Source organism: Pinus tabuliformis, chromosome 4_1 (genome assembly GCF_031772625.1).
Source record: "Pinus tabuliformis cultivar Carrire ecotype Pingquan chromosome 4_1, CPIR1, whole genome shotgun sequence".
NCBI classification, from domain to species: domain Eukaryota; kingdom Viridiplantae; phylum Streptophyta; class Pinopsida; order Pinales; family Pinaceae; genus Pinus; species Pinus tabuliformis.
The window spans coordinates 627939366-627959870 of NC_142303.1; the positions used below are offsets into that span (position 1 = coordinate 627939366).

General features: G+C 40.2%; 1 protein-coding gene across 1 annotated transcript; it reads left to right on the plus strand.

Annotated features, from left to right (window-relative positions):
- Positions 1-15952: 15952 nt before the first annotated feature.
- Positions 15953-16345, plus strand: LOC149177599 (uncharacterized). The gene has a single exon (XM_089421807.1). The coding sequence runs from the start codon at positions 15953-15955 to the stop codon at positions 16343-16345; it is 393 nt and encodes a 130-aa protein (XP_089277933.1).
- The last annotated feature ends 4160 nt before the right edge of the window (positions 16346-20505 follow it).

Genomic DNA, 20505 nt, shown 5'->3' on the forward strand with positions numbered 1-20505 from the left:
CTTACATACTGCTGTAGATATATCACAAAGTGACTCAGCCTCAACTAGCTGTTGGCACAAAAGTCTAATCTGAGATATTAAAGCGCCGTTTATCAGAGTTGCCTCTGTTCTGAAATCTTCAATACTCTTGGCGCCTTTAATACCTTCAAGCTGTGCTGAGAGCTGAACTATTTGATCTTCTTTAGATTTCATTAACAGCTCATTTGATGCTTCCAACTGTGATAATGCCTCTGCTAATTCACGTGCTTTAATGTCACTTTGGTCTATCCTTAGTTTTTCAATTTGCTGGATTAACAAATGATTCTCTTGTTGTTGAGCCAGCAATTGTTCTTCCGCCTGTGTCGTTTTATTCTTTGCCTCTATCACTTCTGCTTGCAATGCATATACTTCATGCTCTTTAGTCTTCAAAAGAAGACTCACTTCGGATGCTTTGTCAATGGTTGCTGCTGAATAAGCTCCCGCAAATTGCGACAGCTTTGTCAAATCTTCAGAGGGACTTAATTCTCCCTTCCAGACGACATTGCCCGTGACTGTTTGCTCATTTGAGATAGAAAGTTGATCAAGCCTTCGCCTCTTCCTTGAGCGTCTTACAACGGCTTTATGCTTAGGGCTGTAGAAAATGTCTAGAGGAGGAATTTCCTCTACCTGAAGATCAACTTGATCAGATGGATTCTGAGTAACTTCTTCAACATTCTGTACTGTGGGTGGGCCGCTGGTTCCTTCAAGAACCGGAGAAACAGTAATATCGGGAGTCTTTAAGGCATCTGAGTCTTTGGAGGCTTCTTTACCACTTATAATGGAATCAAATTGGTTCCATTCCTCAATCAATTCAGTATCGACAGAGATTTGCTTACTCTGTTCTTTTTCTTTTTCAATTCTCTGCTGTTCTTCGAATGCCTTCCGCTGTTGCTCCTCTTGTATTCTCCGTTGCTGTTCCTCCAATTCCTTTTTCTGCCTATCTTCCAGTTCTTTCCTTATTTTTTCTTCTTCCTCTCGTTTCCTCTGTTCTTCTATCTCCCTTTGCCTTCTCTGTTCTTCTATCTCCCTTTGCCTTCTCTGCTCTTGTTCAATTTGTGCTTTTTGCTGCCTTTCTGCCTGTAGTTTTCTCTGACTTTCCTCCTGTTCTCTAATTGTAACGGGAGGTAAATTTATTTCTGGCTGATCAGGCTCGCTTGAGGATGAAGTTGGGGTTGTAGATAATAACTTTAGAGGCAAAGTTTGCAACCTTTGCTTTCTAAGTTTATTAAATTCAGTTAATTCCATATCTTCATATCTCATTGCAGCAAGTTGTTTGACTTGGCTTATTGAATCAGCACCCATGAACAGGTCGTCAAACTGGTCTTCTTGGTGAACCACCTTTGTCAGCTTAGCCTGTTCCAAGGCAATGAAAGCAGCCTTGTTCGGGTCATAGAGTCTGTTGGGAATAGAAACTAGAGATAGCATTTGGAGTTTTGCTGCTTCCTTTTCTGCATGTTTATAATTTAGCAGCGTATAAACTCCAATTCTTAAAGGAAACGATGGCCATCCTCTCTTCTTCTCCTCTTTGAGAGTTTGGGTAACACCTTCAGACATTATCTGATAAGAGATTTCTCGGGCCAACAGTTTGTCTGGGATGTATACGGGAAGAACATGTGGCCTGGCCTTGCTTCCAAAAACTCTGATATAAGAAAAACATTCTTCGCCGAACCAATGGGCTACGGCTGGCAGGTCAAAAGAGGCTTCATAGGAAATCCTAGGGATAGGTCTGTCAAAAATAGAATAGTGAACGGGAACCATAAAACCATTGCAAATTTGGTACAAATGATCTTTGTGAGAAGGTTTCCACAATTTACGATGATACAAATGAATAGGTGTTGGGTCATGGGTTGTCCATCTCCAACCAAGGACAGGAAACTCAGAATTAAAACAAAGGGCATCCATAATGTATGCAGAGTAATAAAAAGGTGGGATTTTTCTCTCAGAGACTCTGGTTTTGGCCCTAAACTCACGAATAGCTAGGACCAACTTATCAGACAGGATAGTGGCCCAATCCATAATTATACTATTAACGGCCGCTTCCATTAAGGGAACCATATCAACATGGATATTTGCAGAATCATGAAATCCCCACAATCTACACATCATAATTCCAGCATAGCAGTAAGGTGAAGCCAGAGAGGCATTGGAGTACTTACCCGACATATCCTGTTTGTGTTTTGCTGGATTTTGCCTCCACTCTCGTAGAGGTTCGGCTGGTGATTCATTCTCTCTGGCAAATTTTTCCACAAATGCTCTGTTATAGACTTGCTCGGGATTGGGCAAATGATACATTTGTCTTAAGTCTTCAGGCTTGAAGGAGCCGAAAATCCTTCTATCCTTAGAAACGAAGGTTCTATTAGTGAGAGGAACTTCTTCAATTGCCCAACGTACCACGTCAGTATAAGGCAGGACTTGTTCCCTGGCTGCTATTCTGTGCAGAAAAGAGTCAGCCAAATCTTTAAGAGTTGCCTCAGACTTTCTTAATTCATCCACACTTGCCTCCGTTACTGTCACTTCTGGTTGTTCTGCTTCTAGCAAATTGTATGTCCCTTGCCATGTAGTACCAGTAAGACCAGTGCATGTAGTATCTGAGATTAAGCCCTTCCTTGAAGGTGTAGCAGCTTGGCCTGAGGCGGGTGTCGCAGTAGAACCTGCCATCTTCTTGGACTTTTTTCCCATCATATTCAGACTTCTCTCGTTAGTCGAATTCTACACAAGTGCAAGAGAAATCGTAACAAAGAAATAACAATGACAATCCATAACGGGATAAATATATGATTTGAAGCGTGGCGAGATTATTCCTAAAAGAGGCTGCGGATTTAATGATTTGAGCAGGCACCGTAGATGTAATAATGGTGATTTTACGGCCTACAGCTTCATAAATGACCATTACTTAAGTTATTAAACCGAATGACTCCTTAAAGCGTGTAATAGATCTTTCAAAGGTCTAATCGTAATTGCTCGTTAATTCGAAGGGGCAAAGCTTTTAAATACGCATGCATTACCTTATCCCTTTACTTAACGGCTTTTTGAAATCTGTGATTTTGTCAAATCGATTTTAAATATAACTTTAATGCTTTGAAATAATCACCTTTTGGAACTGAGGTCATCATTAAGCGTCATCATATCGCATCGGAAGTGTGTGTGTGGCGTTATCACTTGGGAAAGTTTTTAGCGAACGCCGATTGCGATATCGCATTCGGCGCGCGAACATAACCCCCAGATGTGTATCAATTGCTTTTAGCGAATGCCGATAGCGATATCGCATCGGGCCGGAGTGTTAAAACATTTTCCACACGACATAGTGCCATGCCGATAGCCGATCGCCGATATCGCGTCGCATCGGGGAAAAGGTATGTGCCCTTTTGTGTGTGCATTTGCTATTGCCGATGACCGATAGCGATATCGCATCGGGAAAAACCAAGATGGCAACCGAACTTGCGATTACTTCTTTGGACTTAACCAAAAATTGCTTATCACTTGCTCAATAAGGGTTTTTTGCATAAATTCATTTGATTATCATACCTTATTTGAACAAGTTTATTAATGCCGATTAAAAATTTTAAAAGGGACCCATTTCATATGTAAATTGTTTGTGATAAAATTGTTATGAAATGGGGGGTTGTTGTAGGGCACAACAATTGGCGATTCGCTGGCAGAACCAGTTATCTCTGAACTAACAATTATATTTACATTTTCTCAAATAGAATCTTTATAAAAGAAAGGAAATTTCTAATATAACGAGATATCTATTGATTCTAAATAAAACAGGTTTCTTCATTAAACTTCCTCTTTTTATAAATGCACTTCGAGTATTAAAATAAGTCCTTATTGGTTTGTAAAAGTAAAAATAGAAAACTTTTTCATATCAGCTTTTAAAATAAACTCCTCTGTCACAGGTAGAGCCTCTGCTGCCAGCAAACGTTTATAGTCTCGGCAGGGTTACCTTTTAACCATGTTCTCGTCCATTGTTCCATTCACCTTAGAGTGTGACTAAACAGAATGAATTCAAAAGATATTCTCGTATTTTTTTGAATTTCAATTTCTTTTTTCGTTTAAGATAAAAGCCATTGTCCTGGTTTGGTGGCCAGATAGGTGACAATGCCATTCACGGGTAGTAATTAAACTGAACAAGCTAGCTCGTGATGAGACCCCTTGTCTTGAGATTTCAAGCCATTACCCTGTTTGGTATGCAGTTTTGGTAATGTCAGTTAAATTATTTTCCTATGAACATGGTAAGCAGGCTTGTGATAAGACCTCTTATCTTTAATCTTTTATATTTTAGAATTACACTCTGAGTAATCAAAAACTGTTGGTGAATGGGATGAACAATTATCTTGTTAAGAATAAATGGATGACAGGTTTAAGAGTTGAAGATGCTGAAGATGAATTAGCTCCTATTTTCGTATAGATAACCTTTGGGGACTAATTTCAACCACTCAAGATGATTCATAGATCTTTGTTCAGAGTGAAATTTACAAAGGTAAGTCTGTAATGCTTAGAATAAAAAGACATCTAATTTCCTAGAAATGATCTCTCTTGTTTCAGGATGCTATTTTTAAAAAGTAAATATTAATATTACTATGGCGAGACAGCTTTTATTTACAGCGAAAGGTCAATGGGAATGTCCCACATTCTTATTCCTACAAATCCTACAAACTATGAAAAACTAATAAGCTAGAAAGAGAAGGGGTTACCTCCTCAGTTAAAGAATTTCTTCAGAATTAGACCATTGACAGGGAGAGAATCTCTCACCCCTGATAGATTTTGAAGTATGAATGTAGAATGGCCTACTTTTTCACAGATTTGAAATGGTCCTAGCCACAGTTTTTGGAATTTGGAATGTTTACCTTTGTCTTCGTGGGCTTTGTCCCATTTCAGGACTAGATCTCCGACTTCAAATTGTCTAGGGCTGGATGAGGCTAGATCGAAAGCTGCTTTAATGACTTGCTGATGTCTTGCATGTGTAACCTTGGCTTTATCCCTTTCTTCTTCAAGTTTGAGTATTTGATCATGTCTAAACTGTATAGAAGAAGAAAGAGTTTCGTCTATAAATTGCACTAGGGCTAAAGATGGGAGAAGAAGATTGGTTGGTACAACTGCTTCTTTTCCATAAACAAGATTAAAAGGAGAGGTCCCTATGGAAGCTTTCTGTGTAATTCTATCGGCCCATAATGCAAATACCAAGGATTTATGCCAGTTCTTATGATTTTCTTCAACTGTTCGCTTAATGATTTTGATTAGATTTTTATTAGTTGATTCTGCTAGACCGTTGCCCTGGGGGTAATAGTTGGCAGAATATTTTAATTTAAATCCTCTTTTGATAGCGAAATCAATCATTGCATTGCCTGAGAAGTAAGAAGCATTATCAAAGACAAGAGCGTTTGGAACACCAAACCTGGTTACGATGAACTGATCTATAAATTCGATGATTGCTTCCGAGTTTGTTGTCTTTAATGGAACTGCTTCTACCCACTTTGTAAAGTAATCAGTTGCTGTAAGGATATACTTGTGTTGCTTGGAAGATGAAGGATTTATTTCTCCAATGATGTCCAATCCCCATTGTTCAAAAGGTTGTTCAATGTTGATTGGTTGTAAAGGGAAAGCTGGCTTTCGTTGTCTTCCACTGGCAGTTTGGCACTTAATGCATTTCCTTACATATTCATGAGCATCCTTAAACAAAGTAGGCCAGTAATATCCGGCATGAATTACTTTATGAGCTGTTGTATCAGCTCCAAAATGTCCTCCTGCCGGTCCATCGTGTAGCTCCTGCAAAACCTTTTGAGCTTCAGGTTTCTCAAGGCATCTTAGTAATACAGAATCATAGTTTTTCCTGAAGAGCACATCGTTAATAAGAGAAAAACTCTTAGCTTTCAACCTAATGGCTCTCTTATTCTTGTAGGACAAATTGGTAGGTGCATAACCATTCTTTAAATAAAAGATTAGATCTGAATATTGAGATTCGGAATCCGGTATACTTAGCTGATTGACTTCTTGGTTTTGCTCTGTATCACCTGATTCAGGAATGTTTGATGCTCCTGCTAAGATCCTGCAAAAACCTTGACCTTTAACAAATTTTGCTGGCTTTATTTCTAGATCATATTCTTGGAGAGCTGCGACCCAGTTTGCCCTCTTTTCTCCCAATTCCTTTTGAATTAATAGTTGCCTAACTGCGGAGAAAGGAACTATTACTTTAGTATGGGTTTTAAGAAGAAAGGGTCGATAATGTTTGACTGCTTTAAAGACAGCAAAAGCTTGTTTCTCAATTTCTGAATAATTCAATTCGGCGCCTTGGAAGTTAGAACTGAAGAACGAAATGGGCGCTTCCAAATTGTCATCATTCAACTGAGTTAGTACTGCTGCGTAAGATAAGTCGGATGCAATAGTATATAATGTAAAATGATTAGAAAGATTTGGAGTATTCAGGGCTGGGACATTGATTATGGATTGTTTAATATCATGAAAAGCTTGCTTTTCTTCTAGTCCCCATCTGAAGGTTGAATTCTTTTTAATCATCTTTTGCAGTGGTAGTACAATCTGTGAAAAATCTGGAACAAATCTCTTAACGAAATTAATTTGTCCTAAAAACGACTGCATCGATTTTTTATTGTGTGGAAAAGGAATTTCAGAAATTTCCGTAATTCGCTCAGGATCTACATAAATGCCATCCTTAGATACAATAAACCCTAAGAGCTTGCCTTGGTTGAGAGCGAAAAAAGACTTTTTCGGGTTAAGAGAGATACCATATGTTTTGCATCGTTGAAAAATCTGATTCAAATCATGCAAGTGATTATATCTCTTTTTAGAATATACAGTAATGTCATCGAGGTAGACAACTACTGTTCGGTTAATTAACCCTCTAAAGGCTGTATCCATAGCTCTTTGAAATGTCGCTCCTGCATTTATGAGTCCGAAAGGCATCTTTTGGTATGCGTAAGTTCCCCATTTTGTTCTGAATGTAGTTTTTAATTGGTCATCAGGGTGGACCAGTACTTGATTGTATCCTGAGAAACCATCCAGAAAAGACATCAATTCAGATCCTGCTACCGATTGAAGGATTTGCTCCATGGTAGGCAGAGGGAAGTTATCTTTTAAGCTTGCTTTATTTAAATTTCTGAAATCAATACAGATTCTGATGTCGCCGTTTTTCTTCCTGACGGGTACCATATTGGAGACCCAGTTTGAGTGTCGGACAGGAAAGATAATCTTAGCTTTTAAAAGCTTATTAAGTTCCGACTTTATCTGGCTCTCCAAATTTGGATGGATTTTTCTTAACTTCTGCTGGACTGGTTTTTGATCGGGAAGCATAGGAATAGTGTGTTGTATGATAGATGTATCATATGTTTTAAGGTCATCATACTTCCAAGCAAAAACTTGTTTGTTTTTTCTTAAAAGTTTGATAAATGCTTCCTTTTCTATTGTAGAAAGTCCTAATCCTAAATTTACATTCTGAGGAGTTTGAGCTGTTCCTAAATTAATCAATTCAAACCTAAGAGTAGAGCTTTGGAGTTTAGCATTAATTACAGGTTTAAACCTATCTTTAATGTCATAAAGGTCTTCAAGCTTTACCACAGGTTTAGGAATAACGTTATCTTGAGATGTTTGCTTCATTTGAGAATCATGCTCATCCTCTTCAATGACTTGATTGTCATAGGACTTTTCAGAGGTCAAAAATTGCAGAATATCCTCGTCATGGTTGAAAACCCTCCAGCTAGTGATGTTATCAGGAACTGAAGGTCTAAAAATTAACTCTACAGAAAATCTATCAAGACTATAGTCTTCGGAAGGGAGAAGCTTGGAAGCTACGTTGGCTAGTAAATCAGCTGCTGAATTTTGCGATCTTGGGATTGATAAAATATTGAATGCTGAGAAATGCGAAGTGAGATCTTGCACTAGCGTTTGATAATGCTTAAGGTGGCTTGAGAGGCAATGGATTGTATTCCTTACCTGTTTAACAATGATCTCACTATCGCCGAATACTTTTAAATATTGGACTTTAAGGTCAATTGCCTTATATAATCCCTGAAGTAATGCTTCGTATTCGGCTGTATTGTTGGTGCATTCAAATTCTAATCTACAAGAAAGCATTGTCTTTTCGCCTTTTGGACTAACCAAGATGCAACCTGCTCCTGAGCCCTCGCTGGACTTAGAGCCATCAAAATACAAAGACCAAAATAAAGGAGAATCAGAAATATTTACATCCTTTTGATCTACATTAAAGCATTTGGATAAATTTGATTGTGAAAAATTTTCTACTTGAGATGTACAATGATTAACTTGAAAAGGGGAAGATTGGGCAATAAAATTGCCAAAGAATGATTGTGAAGAATAATTTCCCAAAATGTTATTGTTGAAAGCCACCGGCTGATTTTCTTGTTCGAAATCGGTTACTGTATGAGTCATATGCTTCTCACGGTCGATCCTTATTTGATTTGGCTTACCCTTGTAGGGGAGCCACATATGTGACCAATCGGTGGAAATGTATCCATGTAGTTTCTCAGACCAGTCTCTGCTCAAAATTAAACCGTAAAATTCAGGTATGTCGGCTATCAAAATGTCTATTCTCTGTACTATTCTGGGATCAGCAGACAACCTGATAGTCACGGAATTAATTTCTCCTATGACCTGAACTTTGGTTCTGTCTAACTGTACAATGTGGATGGCTGACTTCTGGGGTTCTATGTTCAGCTTAGAACAAACTGAAGCTGGCATAATATTGGATGAAGCCCCTGAATCAATTAAACAGTTATGCAGATTTCGATTATAGATTTCATAGGTGAGCAAAAAAGGTGGGGTATGAGAATTGGATCTATCTCCAATCAGAACCGAATCGGTAGCCTCGACCATATCTGGAGGGGGTTGTCCTGAATCATTAGCAGCTTTTGAACTGGGAAGAGGGGAAGAGGGAATAGCGTTAAATTCCCTTAGGAGCAGTTTTTGCTGATGTTTTAATTTACCTAGTTCAAACATAGTTATGTTTGCCTTGGTCTTTTTCATGTCATCGACAATATTATACTCCATATGGTCAGATACCACTAGTGTTTTGGATGTTGAAGGAGAATTAGAAATTGGAGGTTGGTTATGAGGGGCTGCTACCGGAGATTTCTTTGGAAGAACTTTTTCTTTTGGTGTGGCAGCACCTGCACTCCTCTTTTTCGTTTGAGTAGGTTCAGAAGCGCTTCTACTTCTTGTAGTAACCGGAAAGGCTTCTTCTTCATTCTCAGTATCAGAGTTTGGGAGTATAAAATCCCACATTCCATGGCACTCAACTACTTCTTCTTCATCATCGGTCTGTTCAGTTGTTTCACCTTCCTCTTCTTCTTGGTCTGAGTCTGCATTGGATATAACATTGGGTGGCTTTGACTCTGTTTTCTTGAAAGTTCTAAATGGTCTTTTATTTGAGGTTTTGTCCACCTGTTTCTTGATATCAACCATTTCATTAGACAATGTTTTAAGGACCTTTTGTAAACCCTCCATATCATAGGGGTCCTTTGGGGTTTTCTTCTTGGAATCTTCTTTAAATGAGACTTTTTTAGCTTTTCGGTCTTCAAGAGCAGCTTTCTTCTCAAGAGCATTAATGCGCTTTTCAACAGCAAGTGCTTCTTTCATGTTTTCAGCTAAGGTAGGTTTGCCAGCCCTGTCTACAAAAATAGCTATGTTGGCAGGTAAGGCAGTAATATACCATTCGCTTCTGATTTGTTCACTTGGTTTAGAGTCGGTAGGGATTTTATTCAGGAGTTTATTAAATCTAGCATTAAACTCTTTTATTAGTTCCCTATGCTCTATTCTTAAGTTGGAGAGATCATTTATTAAGTAGCTAAGGACCTATCATCTCCATACTTGGTAAGAAACTCCTCTTGGCATGTGTTCCAACTGGTAATTAAACCAGAAGGTAAGGAAAAATACCAGGATCCTGCCGATCCTTGTAAAGTGTAGGGAAAAAGTCTGACAACAACATCTTGCTCTGTCACTCCTTTCAAGTTGACTGCTAACATAAAATTGTTAATATGTTCTTCAGCTTGGGTTCCGTTATCTGGATTAAATTTAGGCAACCATTTTTCGGGAGCGTCTGGTAGATCATGTAATGGTCCAGCCATGTTGACTGCACCTGGCCTAGTCCATGGATCTGCCATTGTGCTAGCAACAGTGGTTGGCACTACTTTCGGGGTTCCAGATATTTGAGGAAGTATCAAAAATGAAGAGTGAACAGGTTGGGATATTGAGGCTCCTATTCCCTGATGAACAACAATATGTAATGGAGGAGTGGATGGTCGACTTTGCAGATGAGGAGATGAAATGGAGGATGTGGAAGAAAAATCTCCACTATCAGATCCTTCAGTGTTTTTCTTTGGCCTTTTCCTTTTGGGTAAAGGAAACTCAGTGGGTTCAATACCAAGTTTTTCGCTCTGAAGTCTGGTGAGAGGATGAGTGAGGTTGAACTGCGAAGTCGCACTGCTTTCTGATATCTCAGATTTCTGTGGTGAGATGGAGAAGCTCTGAAGTTTCTGGATTAGAGACTGGACTTCAGGAGATTCAAGACTTAGTTGTTCTGAAATATTATGGGTGTGAGCAGTGGTGGTTGATTCTTCTTTTCTTTGATCATGTGCTGGTAAACCAGCATGTGATTGAGAAGGAGAAGATGAGTTGGAGGGGGAATTACTCTTAGAATGGTTTGTGGGGTTGGACCTACTTGCCATTCACAGTTGATGGCCCTCCTTCTAGCGCCAAAAATGTTGATGCCTCGAAATTCGTTGCAACAACATCGGGGAAACCACCCGGTCCGGAACTTAGTGCAGCTCCTTTTCCGTTTGGAATAGTGGCTCCGACTGGGGATAACGGGACCAGTTTCCCAAATATTATAAGTGAACGGGATGGATGGATGATTTAAGATATGAAATGATAATAAACAAAATAACTAAACTATAAAAGAAATACAAAAACTATAAGCTAATCCCGGGACTTATCAATTCAGACAGTACAGCGTTTAATAAACTATGCTTAATGACAGGCATATAGATGACACTAACAACAAGCATAGATGTTTAATCATTTGAGATTGCTCTGCGTAAGTAGTTACGCAGAGCTATAATAGCGAATTACTGTACTCAGTCATTTATATCATTGATACATACATGGGTGAAAGATAACAAATCTCAAAACATTCAATAGTGATATGAAATGAAGACCTGTTGTTGTATTACATACATGTATTCAATAATAGCAAAGTAATAACACAGCAATTCATATAACTGAAAAGAGAACAGATACAGATAATAGTACCATGCAAGCTGTTTGATCAATCCAATGTATTAATCGCTATGTAGCAGTCCTTCCTTCCAACCAGAAAGCATTCCAAGCAAACGACAATAGTGCACAATTTACTTAAACAGCATTCCAAGTAAAATTAAGGACCAGTGGTCGAGTTTCAAAAAGAATATAGACTGAAGCACAATAGTGCAAACTTCAGCCTTTTAGTCTTTTACAAAATTTTACGACCCCTTCCAAAACAATGAAAGGGTCTATAAATACTATTCTAATCTAACTACTAAATATTTAAAAACTGAAAACTAAGAAATCGGCATCAACAAATATCATCTTGCAATTTGGGTGAATCGGCAGTCGGCGGCGATGCTTCAGTCAGCTGTCTCTTTGCCTTTACTCTTTCGCTGACATATCGCCAGCATTGGCTCTACTTCAGGTGGAGTATTGAGGCGAGAAGTCAGCTGTGCATCATATGTGGCATCTTGGAAATCGGCAATCAGGTATTGGAGAGCGTCGGTTAGACAGTTGAGAGCCGACCTTTGAGAATGCGGTTTAATCAAGAAAAGCCAGTATGCATCGGAGGTCAAGGTATTCACTCCAGCAATTAACCGCCCTTGTTCTTCCAGCTTAAGATAATTCTTATGCTCCAGCATATTTGCGGTTGTTATGTTTCCAGGTGTGCATTGTGAAATCATGTTAGCCAGATACAATGTATCATTGACTATATTGATCATGTTCGTGGAAATTGTTTTGCATCTGGATGCTACCCTCTCTGCCTTCATTACCTGTGTTTCCCATTCCATGAAAAGTATGTTCTTGTATGTTTCACTGATTCGGGCTAAATTAGCAGCTTGCCCTTCTGGAGTATCTTGCCATTCAATATATTCTATTATTTCATCTTCGGCCTGATCCAAGTTAGTCCTGGCTTTCTCGATTTGCTTACATACTGCTGTAGATATATCACAAAGTGACTCAGCCTCAACTAGCTGTTGGCACAAAAGTCTAATCTGAGATATTAAAGCGCCGTTTATCAGAGTTGCCTCTGTTCTGAAATCTTCAATACTCTTGGCGCCTTTAATACCTTCAAGCTGTGCTGAGAGCTGAACTATTTGATCTTCTTTAGATTTCATTAACAGCTCATTTGATGCTTCCAACTGTGATAATGCCTCTGCTAATTCACGTGCTTTAATGTCACTTTGGTCTATCCTTAGTTTTTCAATTTGCTGGATTAACAAATGATTCTCTTGTTGTTGAGCCAGCAATTGTTCTTCCGCCTGTGTCGTTTTATTCTTTGCCTCTATCACTTCTGCTTGCAATGCATATACTTCATGCTCTTTAGTCTTCAAAAGAAGACTCACTTCGGATGCTTTGTCAATGGTTGCTGCTGAATAAGCTCCCGCAAATTGCGACAGCTTTGTCAAATCTTCAGAGGGACTTAATTCTCCCTTCCAGACGACATTGCCCGTGACTGTTTGCTCATTTGAGACAGAAAGTTGATCAAGCCTTCGCCTCTTCCTTGAGCGTCTTACAACGGCTTTATGCTTAGGGCTGTAGAAAATGTCTAGAGGAGGAATTTCCTCTACCTGAAGATCAACTTGATCAGATGGATTCTGAGTAACTTCTTCAACATTCTGTACTGTGGGTGGGCCGCTGGTTCCTTCAAGAACCGGAGAAACAGTAATATCGGGAGTCTTTAAGGCATCTGAGTCTTTGGAGGCTTCTTTACCACTTATAATGGAATCAAATTGGTTCCATTCCTCAATCAATTCAGTATCGACAGAGATTTGCTTACTCTGTTCTTTTTCTTTTTCAATTCTCTGTTGTTCTTCGAATGCCTTCCGCTGTTGCTCCTCTTGTATTCTCCGTTGCTGTTCCTCCAATTCCTTTTTCTGCCTATCTTCCAGTTCTTTCCTTATTTTTTCTTCTTCCTCTCGTTTCCTCTGTTCTTCTATCTCCCTTTGCCTTCTCTGTTCTTCTATCTCCCTTTGCCTTCTCTGCTCTTGTTCAATTTGTGCTTTTTGCTGCCTTTCTGCCTGTAGTTTTCTCTGACTTTCCTCCTGTTCTCTAATTGTAACGGGAGGTAAATTTATTTCTGGCTGATCAGGCTCGCTTGAGGATGAAGTTGGGGTTGTAGATAATAACTTTAGAGGCAAAGTTTGCAACCTTTGCTTTCTAAGTTTATTAAATTCAGTTAATTCCATATCTTCATATCTCATTGCAGCAAGTTGTTTGACTTGGCTTATTGAATCAACACCCATGAACAGGTCGTCAAACTGGTCTTCTTGGTGAACCACCTTTGTCAGCTTAGCCTGTTCCAAGGCAATGAAAGCAGCCTTGTTCGGGTCATAGAGTCTGTTGGGAATAGAAACTAGAGATAGCATTTGGAGTTTTGCTGCTTCCTTTTCTGCATGTTTATAATTTAGCAGCGTATAAACTCCAATTCTTAAAGGAAACGATGGCCATCCTCTCTTCTTCTCCTCTTTGAGAGTTTGGGTAACACCTTCAGACATTATCTGATAAGAGATTTCTCGGGCCAACAGTTTGTCTGGGATGTATACGGGAAGAACATGTGGCCTGGCCTTGCTTCCAAAAACTCTGATATAAGAAAAACATTCTTCGCCGAACCAATGGGCTACGGCTGGCAGGTCAAAAGAGGCTTCATAGGAAATCCTAGGGATAGGTCTGTCAAAAATAGAATAGTGAACGGGAACCATAAAACCATTGCAAATTTGGTACAAATGATCTTTGTGAGAAGGTTTCCACAATTTACGATGATACAAATGAATAGGTGTTGGGTCATGGGTTGTCCATCTCCAACCAAGGACAGGAAACTCAGAATTAAAACAAAGGGCATCCATAATGTATGCAGAGTAATAAAAAGGTGGGATTTTTCTCTCAGAGACTCTGGTTTTGGCCCTAAACTCACGAATAGCTAGGACCAACTTATCAGACAGGATAGTGGCCCAATCCATAATTATACTATTAACGGCCGCTTCCATTAAGGGAACCATATCAACATGGATATTTGCAGAATCATGAAATCCCCACAATCTACACATCATAATTCCAGCATAGCAGTAAGGTGAAGCCAGAGAGGCATTGGAGTACTTACCCGACATATCCTGTTTGTGTTTTGCTGGATTTTGCCTCCACTCTCGTAGAGGTTCGACTGGTGATTCATTCTCTCTGGAAAATTTTTCCACAAATGCTCTGTTATAGACTTGCTCGGGATTGGGCAAATGATACATTTGTCTTAAGTCTTCAGGCTTGAAGGAGCCGAAAATCCTTCTATCCTTAGAAACGAAGGTTCTATTAGTGAGAGGAACTTCTTCAATTGCCCAACGTACCACGTCAGTATAAGGCAGGACTTGTTCCCTGGCTGCTATTCTGTGCAGAAAAGAGTCAGCCAAATCTTTAAGAGTTGCCTCAGACTTTCTTAATTCATCCACACTTGCCTCCGTTACTGTCACTTCTGGTTGTTCTGCTTCTAGCAAATTGTATGTCCCTTGCCATGTAGTACCAGTAAGACCAGTGCATGTAGTATCTGAGATTAAGCCCTTCCTTGAAGGTGTAGCAGCTTGGCCTGAGGCGGGTGTCGCAGTAGAACCTGCCATCTTCTTGGACTTTTTTCCCATCATATTCAGACTTCTCTCGTTAGTCGAATTCTACACAAGTGCAAGAGAAATCGTAACAAAGAAATAACAATGACAATCCATAACGGGATAAATATATGATTTGAAGCGTGGCGAGATTATTCCTAAAAGAGGCTGCGGATTTAATGATTTGAGCAGGCACCGTAGATGTAATAATGGTGATTTTACGGCCTACAGCTTCATAAATGACCATTACTTAAGTTATTAAACCGAATGACTCCTTAAAGCGTGTAATAGATCTTTCAAAGGTCTAATCGTAATTGCTCGTTAATTCGAAGGGGCAAAGCTTTTAAATACGCATGCATTACCTTATCCCTTTACTTAACGGCTTTTTGAAATCTGTGATTTTGTCAAATCGATTTTAAATATAACTTTAATGCTTTGAAATAATCACCTTTTGGAACTGAGGTCATCATTAAGCGTCATCATATCGCATCGGAAGTGTGTGTGTGGCGTTATCACTTGGGAAAGTTTTTAGCGAACGCCGATTGCGATATCGCATTCGGCGCGCGAACATAACCCCCAGATGTGTATCAATTGCTTTTAGCGAATGCCGATAGCGATATCGCATCGGGCCGGAGTGTTAAAACATTTTCCACATGACATAGTGCCATGCCGATAGCCGATCGCCGATATCGCGTCGCATCGGGGAAAAGGTATGTGCCCTTTTGTGTGTGCATTTGCTATTGCCGATGACCGATAGCGATATCGCATCGGGAAAAACCAAGATGGCAACCGAACTTGCGATTACTTCTTTGGACTTAACCAAAAATTGCTTATCACTTGCTCAATAAGGGTTTTTTGCATAAATTCATTTGATTATCATACCTTATTTGAACAAGTTTATTAATGCCGATTAAAAATTTTAAAAGGGACCCATTTCATATGTAAATTGTTTGTGATAAAATTGTTATGAAATGGGGGGTTGTTGTAGGGCACAACACACTATTGAAGCATTGACGGAGGAATTCCAGGTACATCATCAGAAGAGCACGCCTTATCATCCTCAGGCGAACGACATGGTTGAGGCTTTCAACAAAATTTTGGAGAACGCTCTGACTAAAGTATGCAACATCAACAAAAACGATTGGGATGTGCACATACTAGCAGTTTTATGGGCATACAGGACTACCTACAAGAAGTTGACGGGACAAACTCTGTTTAGATTGGTTTATGGACAGGAAGTCATAATGCCTATGGAATACATAGTATCGAGTTTTAGAATTTCCACAGTCACAGACATGGCAGACAACGACATTATGGAGGAGAGATTGGAACAATTGCTCGCACTCGAGGAAGATCGCTTTATTATAGGATTTCACCAACAAGTACAGAAAGCCAGGGAAAAGGCGTGGCATGACCAGCATATTAAGCAAAAAAATTTCAAGAATAGAGACTTAGTTCTATTATAAGATAGTAAATTTGCAAGATTCTTGAGAAAATTAAAAATGCATTAGTTAAGACCATACATTGTCAAGGATATCTCAGATGGTGGTGCAATTCATCTCGTGAAGCTAAATGGAGAATTCTTTCCTAGGCGAGTAAATGGTAGTAGGTTGAAAATATATAGGGACGATTCTGTCCCTGGGACTATGCAATGATTATATGAATGGAGAAAAGTATTAGTGCTACAGGCAATTGGAAGGAAGCATGAGACTTTAAACTACTTTGCCAAAGAAGGACTTCATCGAGGAGGAAGTGATGCGTGGTATTCAGGAGGATGGCGCAGATGGAGGAAGTTGCGACGAAGAAGGAGTAACCGCACTGCAGGGAAGGGTCTAATGTAGTTCATCTAGAATATGACCATTGGGGTTGCTACAGTTGATTTGACAGGGAAATTGCCATTAAAAGGAGTGGGGGGAATGCATTTAATGGGCATATATGGGAAAATATTCCGCCAAATTCGCATTTATGAGGTGGATCTGAAGGAGATCATGGAGTTTGAAATTAAAAAAGGTTATAAATATGGCAACCCGCTCCACATTCAAACACTTTGCTCACTAATATTTCGATTGGTGATTTTTCGCTTAAGTGTGAGTCGAGCGTTCTGTTGCATGTCTGGTAAGAATTGGGAGGAGATTGAACAAGAATTTCTTAGACAAGGGCTAGGATTCATCATGACTACTACACTGCCAGCGCATGTCACTAGGTCAAGGTCCCCAAGGAAGAAAACTATTGGTGCAAGCACGCAGAAGAAGAAGAGGCCACAGGAGCCTCCAGTTAGGAAATTGCCAAGAAAAATCACTAAGGAGCAGAGAACTAAGGAGAGGCTGGACAAGCAGAAGCAATCGATGGATCCCCAATATTCAAATGAGGAAGAAGTGGTTAGCAGAGTAGAAGATATCGATACAGAAGATGTGGAATCGATCTCCAGGTTGCCACCCTATATGCCGCCACGAAAGCTGACCTCAAAGGTTACCAAGGACCCAAATGATATCAAATTCAAATTCTTTACACCACTGTTACTGGATGAGGTGTCGATTGAGGGAGAGTTGTTGGCAAAGGTTCCACAACTACACATGGAGGAATGGGATCTTAATGATCGGAGCAAGTATCCCCAGTTCGAGCCCAGAAAGTACCTGAAATCAGTTTACTATGAAGAAGCTGGAGTAACAAGGGTTGAACTAATGCAATGGGTAGCAAGAATTCAGTGAGCTAGGATGTTGAATATGCTATATATTCCGCACTTCGGGTGCAGCAATATCAACACAATCTATGTGCACCAGCTGTTGGCGTTGGTGCATGATGGATGTCTGTGGATGGGGATGAAAATCCCCATTGATGATATGTTGATTAGAAGAATAATTGCGCTTCCCTACCAAGGAGAAAACCCCGTCGATGCATTTGTCAGAAAATATCAGGAGAAAAAGCTAGCCGAGAATATGAAGAAGGATTATGATTTGATCAAGAAGTCTCGGGGATTTCTCATCAGCTCCATTAATGATCAGACTGTGTACTTTGTCATGCACATTTTGGTCAGGAAAATAATGAGGAAGTGTCGGGTAGACAAGGTACCCACACTGGTCGTATCATTGGTTGCGTAGTGCAACAAGGGCATCTAGTTTAACTAGGCAAGATATTTGTGCCAAGAATTTTTGGATGACTGTCAGGAGGCACAAGAAGAGGGAAATCAATTCCACTATGCGTGGTTATTGCTCTTGATAGTGTTGACAACATGGAGAACGCCAAAGGAGTCACAGTTCCCCAATGTGGACCCTGACATCTACGAGGCTACGAGGTATGCCTCGCTGTGGGCTTCCAAGGAGTCGACCCGTGTTATAGAGAACAAATTGTTATGGGTCTTGTTTGAAATGGATTTGTGCACCATGATCAGCCAGAGGTCGAGGTTGTCACCAGTTTTATTTGAACAATATAGAGAGATTGCAAACTTCAAGGCAGACTTTCACCATGTACACATCCGCGCCAAGAAGGACCTAGAGGAGGTATGGTATGAGCTTCCATACTTGGTCACTGATGATGACATCGCGCAAGTGGTGAGAAACTGGACAACTAATTGGATAGCTCCACCGACGGAAGGAGCAGAGATAGAATAAGCAGGCACCAGTCGAATGATGAAAGATATTTGAGGTGCGTGGACCGAGAAGCAGCCAACCAAGAAGGGAAAAATGAAGGTGACTAAGAAAGTCACAAGAGATCTAGAGAAGGACACTACACCAGAGACAGAGTGTGAAGCCGAGCAGGAGGAACAGGCCGCCGAAGGTGGAAATCAAGGGGTGAAGACCCTTTTTTTTACTCTGAGGAGCTATATTCCCCATTCATAGTTAAAAGGCGAAAACCAAGTGCTAGAGGCACACGGAAGAAGCACAAGTCGGAAAAATCCGCTGGCACATAATCGATGGTCCTCACTAAGGGGGACATTGACAAGATTGGAGACACAGTCTAAGATGTGACAGATGACATATGGGGGAACATTGAAGACCAATATAAAGTAGTTTTTAAAAAGGTCCAACAGGGCCTCAAGGAGTTGTAGTTTCAGGCGATCACGGTTCAAGCGAGTGTGGCTCAAGCGAGTGCGGCACCATCAAGCACAACTGCAGGCAGCACACAGATAGTAATCACATCCAAGCTCCGAGTTGTGCAACTACCAGTTGGCGCTCTACATTTTGATATTGTCGAAGATCAGGAGTGCGCATAGCGCTAGAAAATCTGAGAATCAATCTTGCAACGCTCCCTATTCATACCTTACATGAGTTACATCAAGGAGTCACTGATGAACTAAAGGTGTGGGAGCAGTGCGCTCTGTTGGTAATTAAAGAAGTTAAAAATGAAAATCGACAGATGTTCGAGGACAAGAATCAGGCCATCAAGGATCGTGATGAGGCAGTTGCACACAGGCAGCAGCTAGAAGAGGCCATCACCAAAGCTTGCAACAAGCTATCGAAGCTCTAGATCTAGACAGAGGTAGCACCCAAAGAGAAGATTTAGAAGCTTGCAGCAGTAGTAAAAGAATCAAAGGTGGAAGTCAACAAAGTAAAATTTGTGCTGGAAATGCAGATTGTGGAGTTGTAGATGAAGCTGCAGCTAGCAACTCCACTAGAGGTTCATGAGCAGAATGAAGCGGATATCAAGGTTGTTATGGGAAATATAGCTACTATAGTCAAGGATTATAGCCAGATCTTCGAAGACACTATGGAGATATGGGCCTCGCTACAAGAGGACCCACATGTACAAAATATAGATGCAAAGATCTGTGACAAGCAACAATAGTTTGATGAAATCAAAGTGATGATGCGAACCTTAGCACCTGCGTAACGATTTGCCCATCTCTAGGAGGGAAAGTTTTTGCAGGGACAGATCGATGAGTTGCGGAAAAAGGAGAAGATAATTTCAGCATGGATGCAGCCATGGGCCGATGAAGCCATTCATCTATCATATAAAATGGAGAGAAAGCTGAAGATCATAAGGCAGACACAAAGAACCATCGATCTAGCGATAACAAGGCCAACGACAAAGAAGTTGGTAGAGGAAGTATGACAGGCCACCATGCAGTGTGCAGAGACACTTCAAACTTTGAAGGATGCATACAATAGTCTCAAAGAGAAGATTTAGGACATACCATCTGAGTGACTCAGGACGAGTGACATCTTTGTGTTGGGGGCCTGTTGGGTAGGGTTCCCCTAGGTCAAATTTTTGTCAAAGTTTTGTAAAGATCCCACATTTTGAGGAGTGGATCACGCTTCACACAATGTTTTAGGAGTCATAGGGGCTTTAGGGTGGGTTAAAGCCCCTTATTTTGTAAAATGATGGGATCAATTTGTATGTTTTGAGCTCCGCCCATGGTTTGCGAACCATGGTATTGTAAGAGAAAAAGATATATAAAGGTTGTCTTAGTAATTCAAAGGCATGGATATGTTTTGATGTTTTTGAGTCTATAATTATCGTATCTTTATGTGTTAGAGTGAAGGGGAACGCTCCTGTAGCTATGTGCACAGAGACCTTGGTAAGTCTGCAGTTGTGTGCGTAGGCCCCTGCAGCTGTGTGCGTAGGGTAAGAAGGATTGTAATTGTGAAGATCTGAAGATAATAAAGAATATTTTGAAGGCATACATATG

What these genes read in the sequence shown, in the direction of transcription:
- LOC149177599 (XM_089421807.1), top strand. Translation starts at nt 15,953, where the DNA reads ATGGTTGAGGCTTTCAACAAAATTTTGGAGAACGCTCTGACTAAAGTA.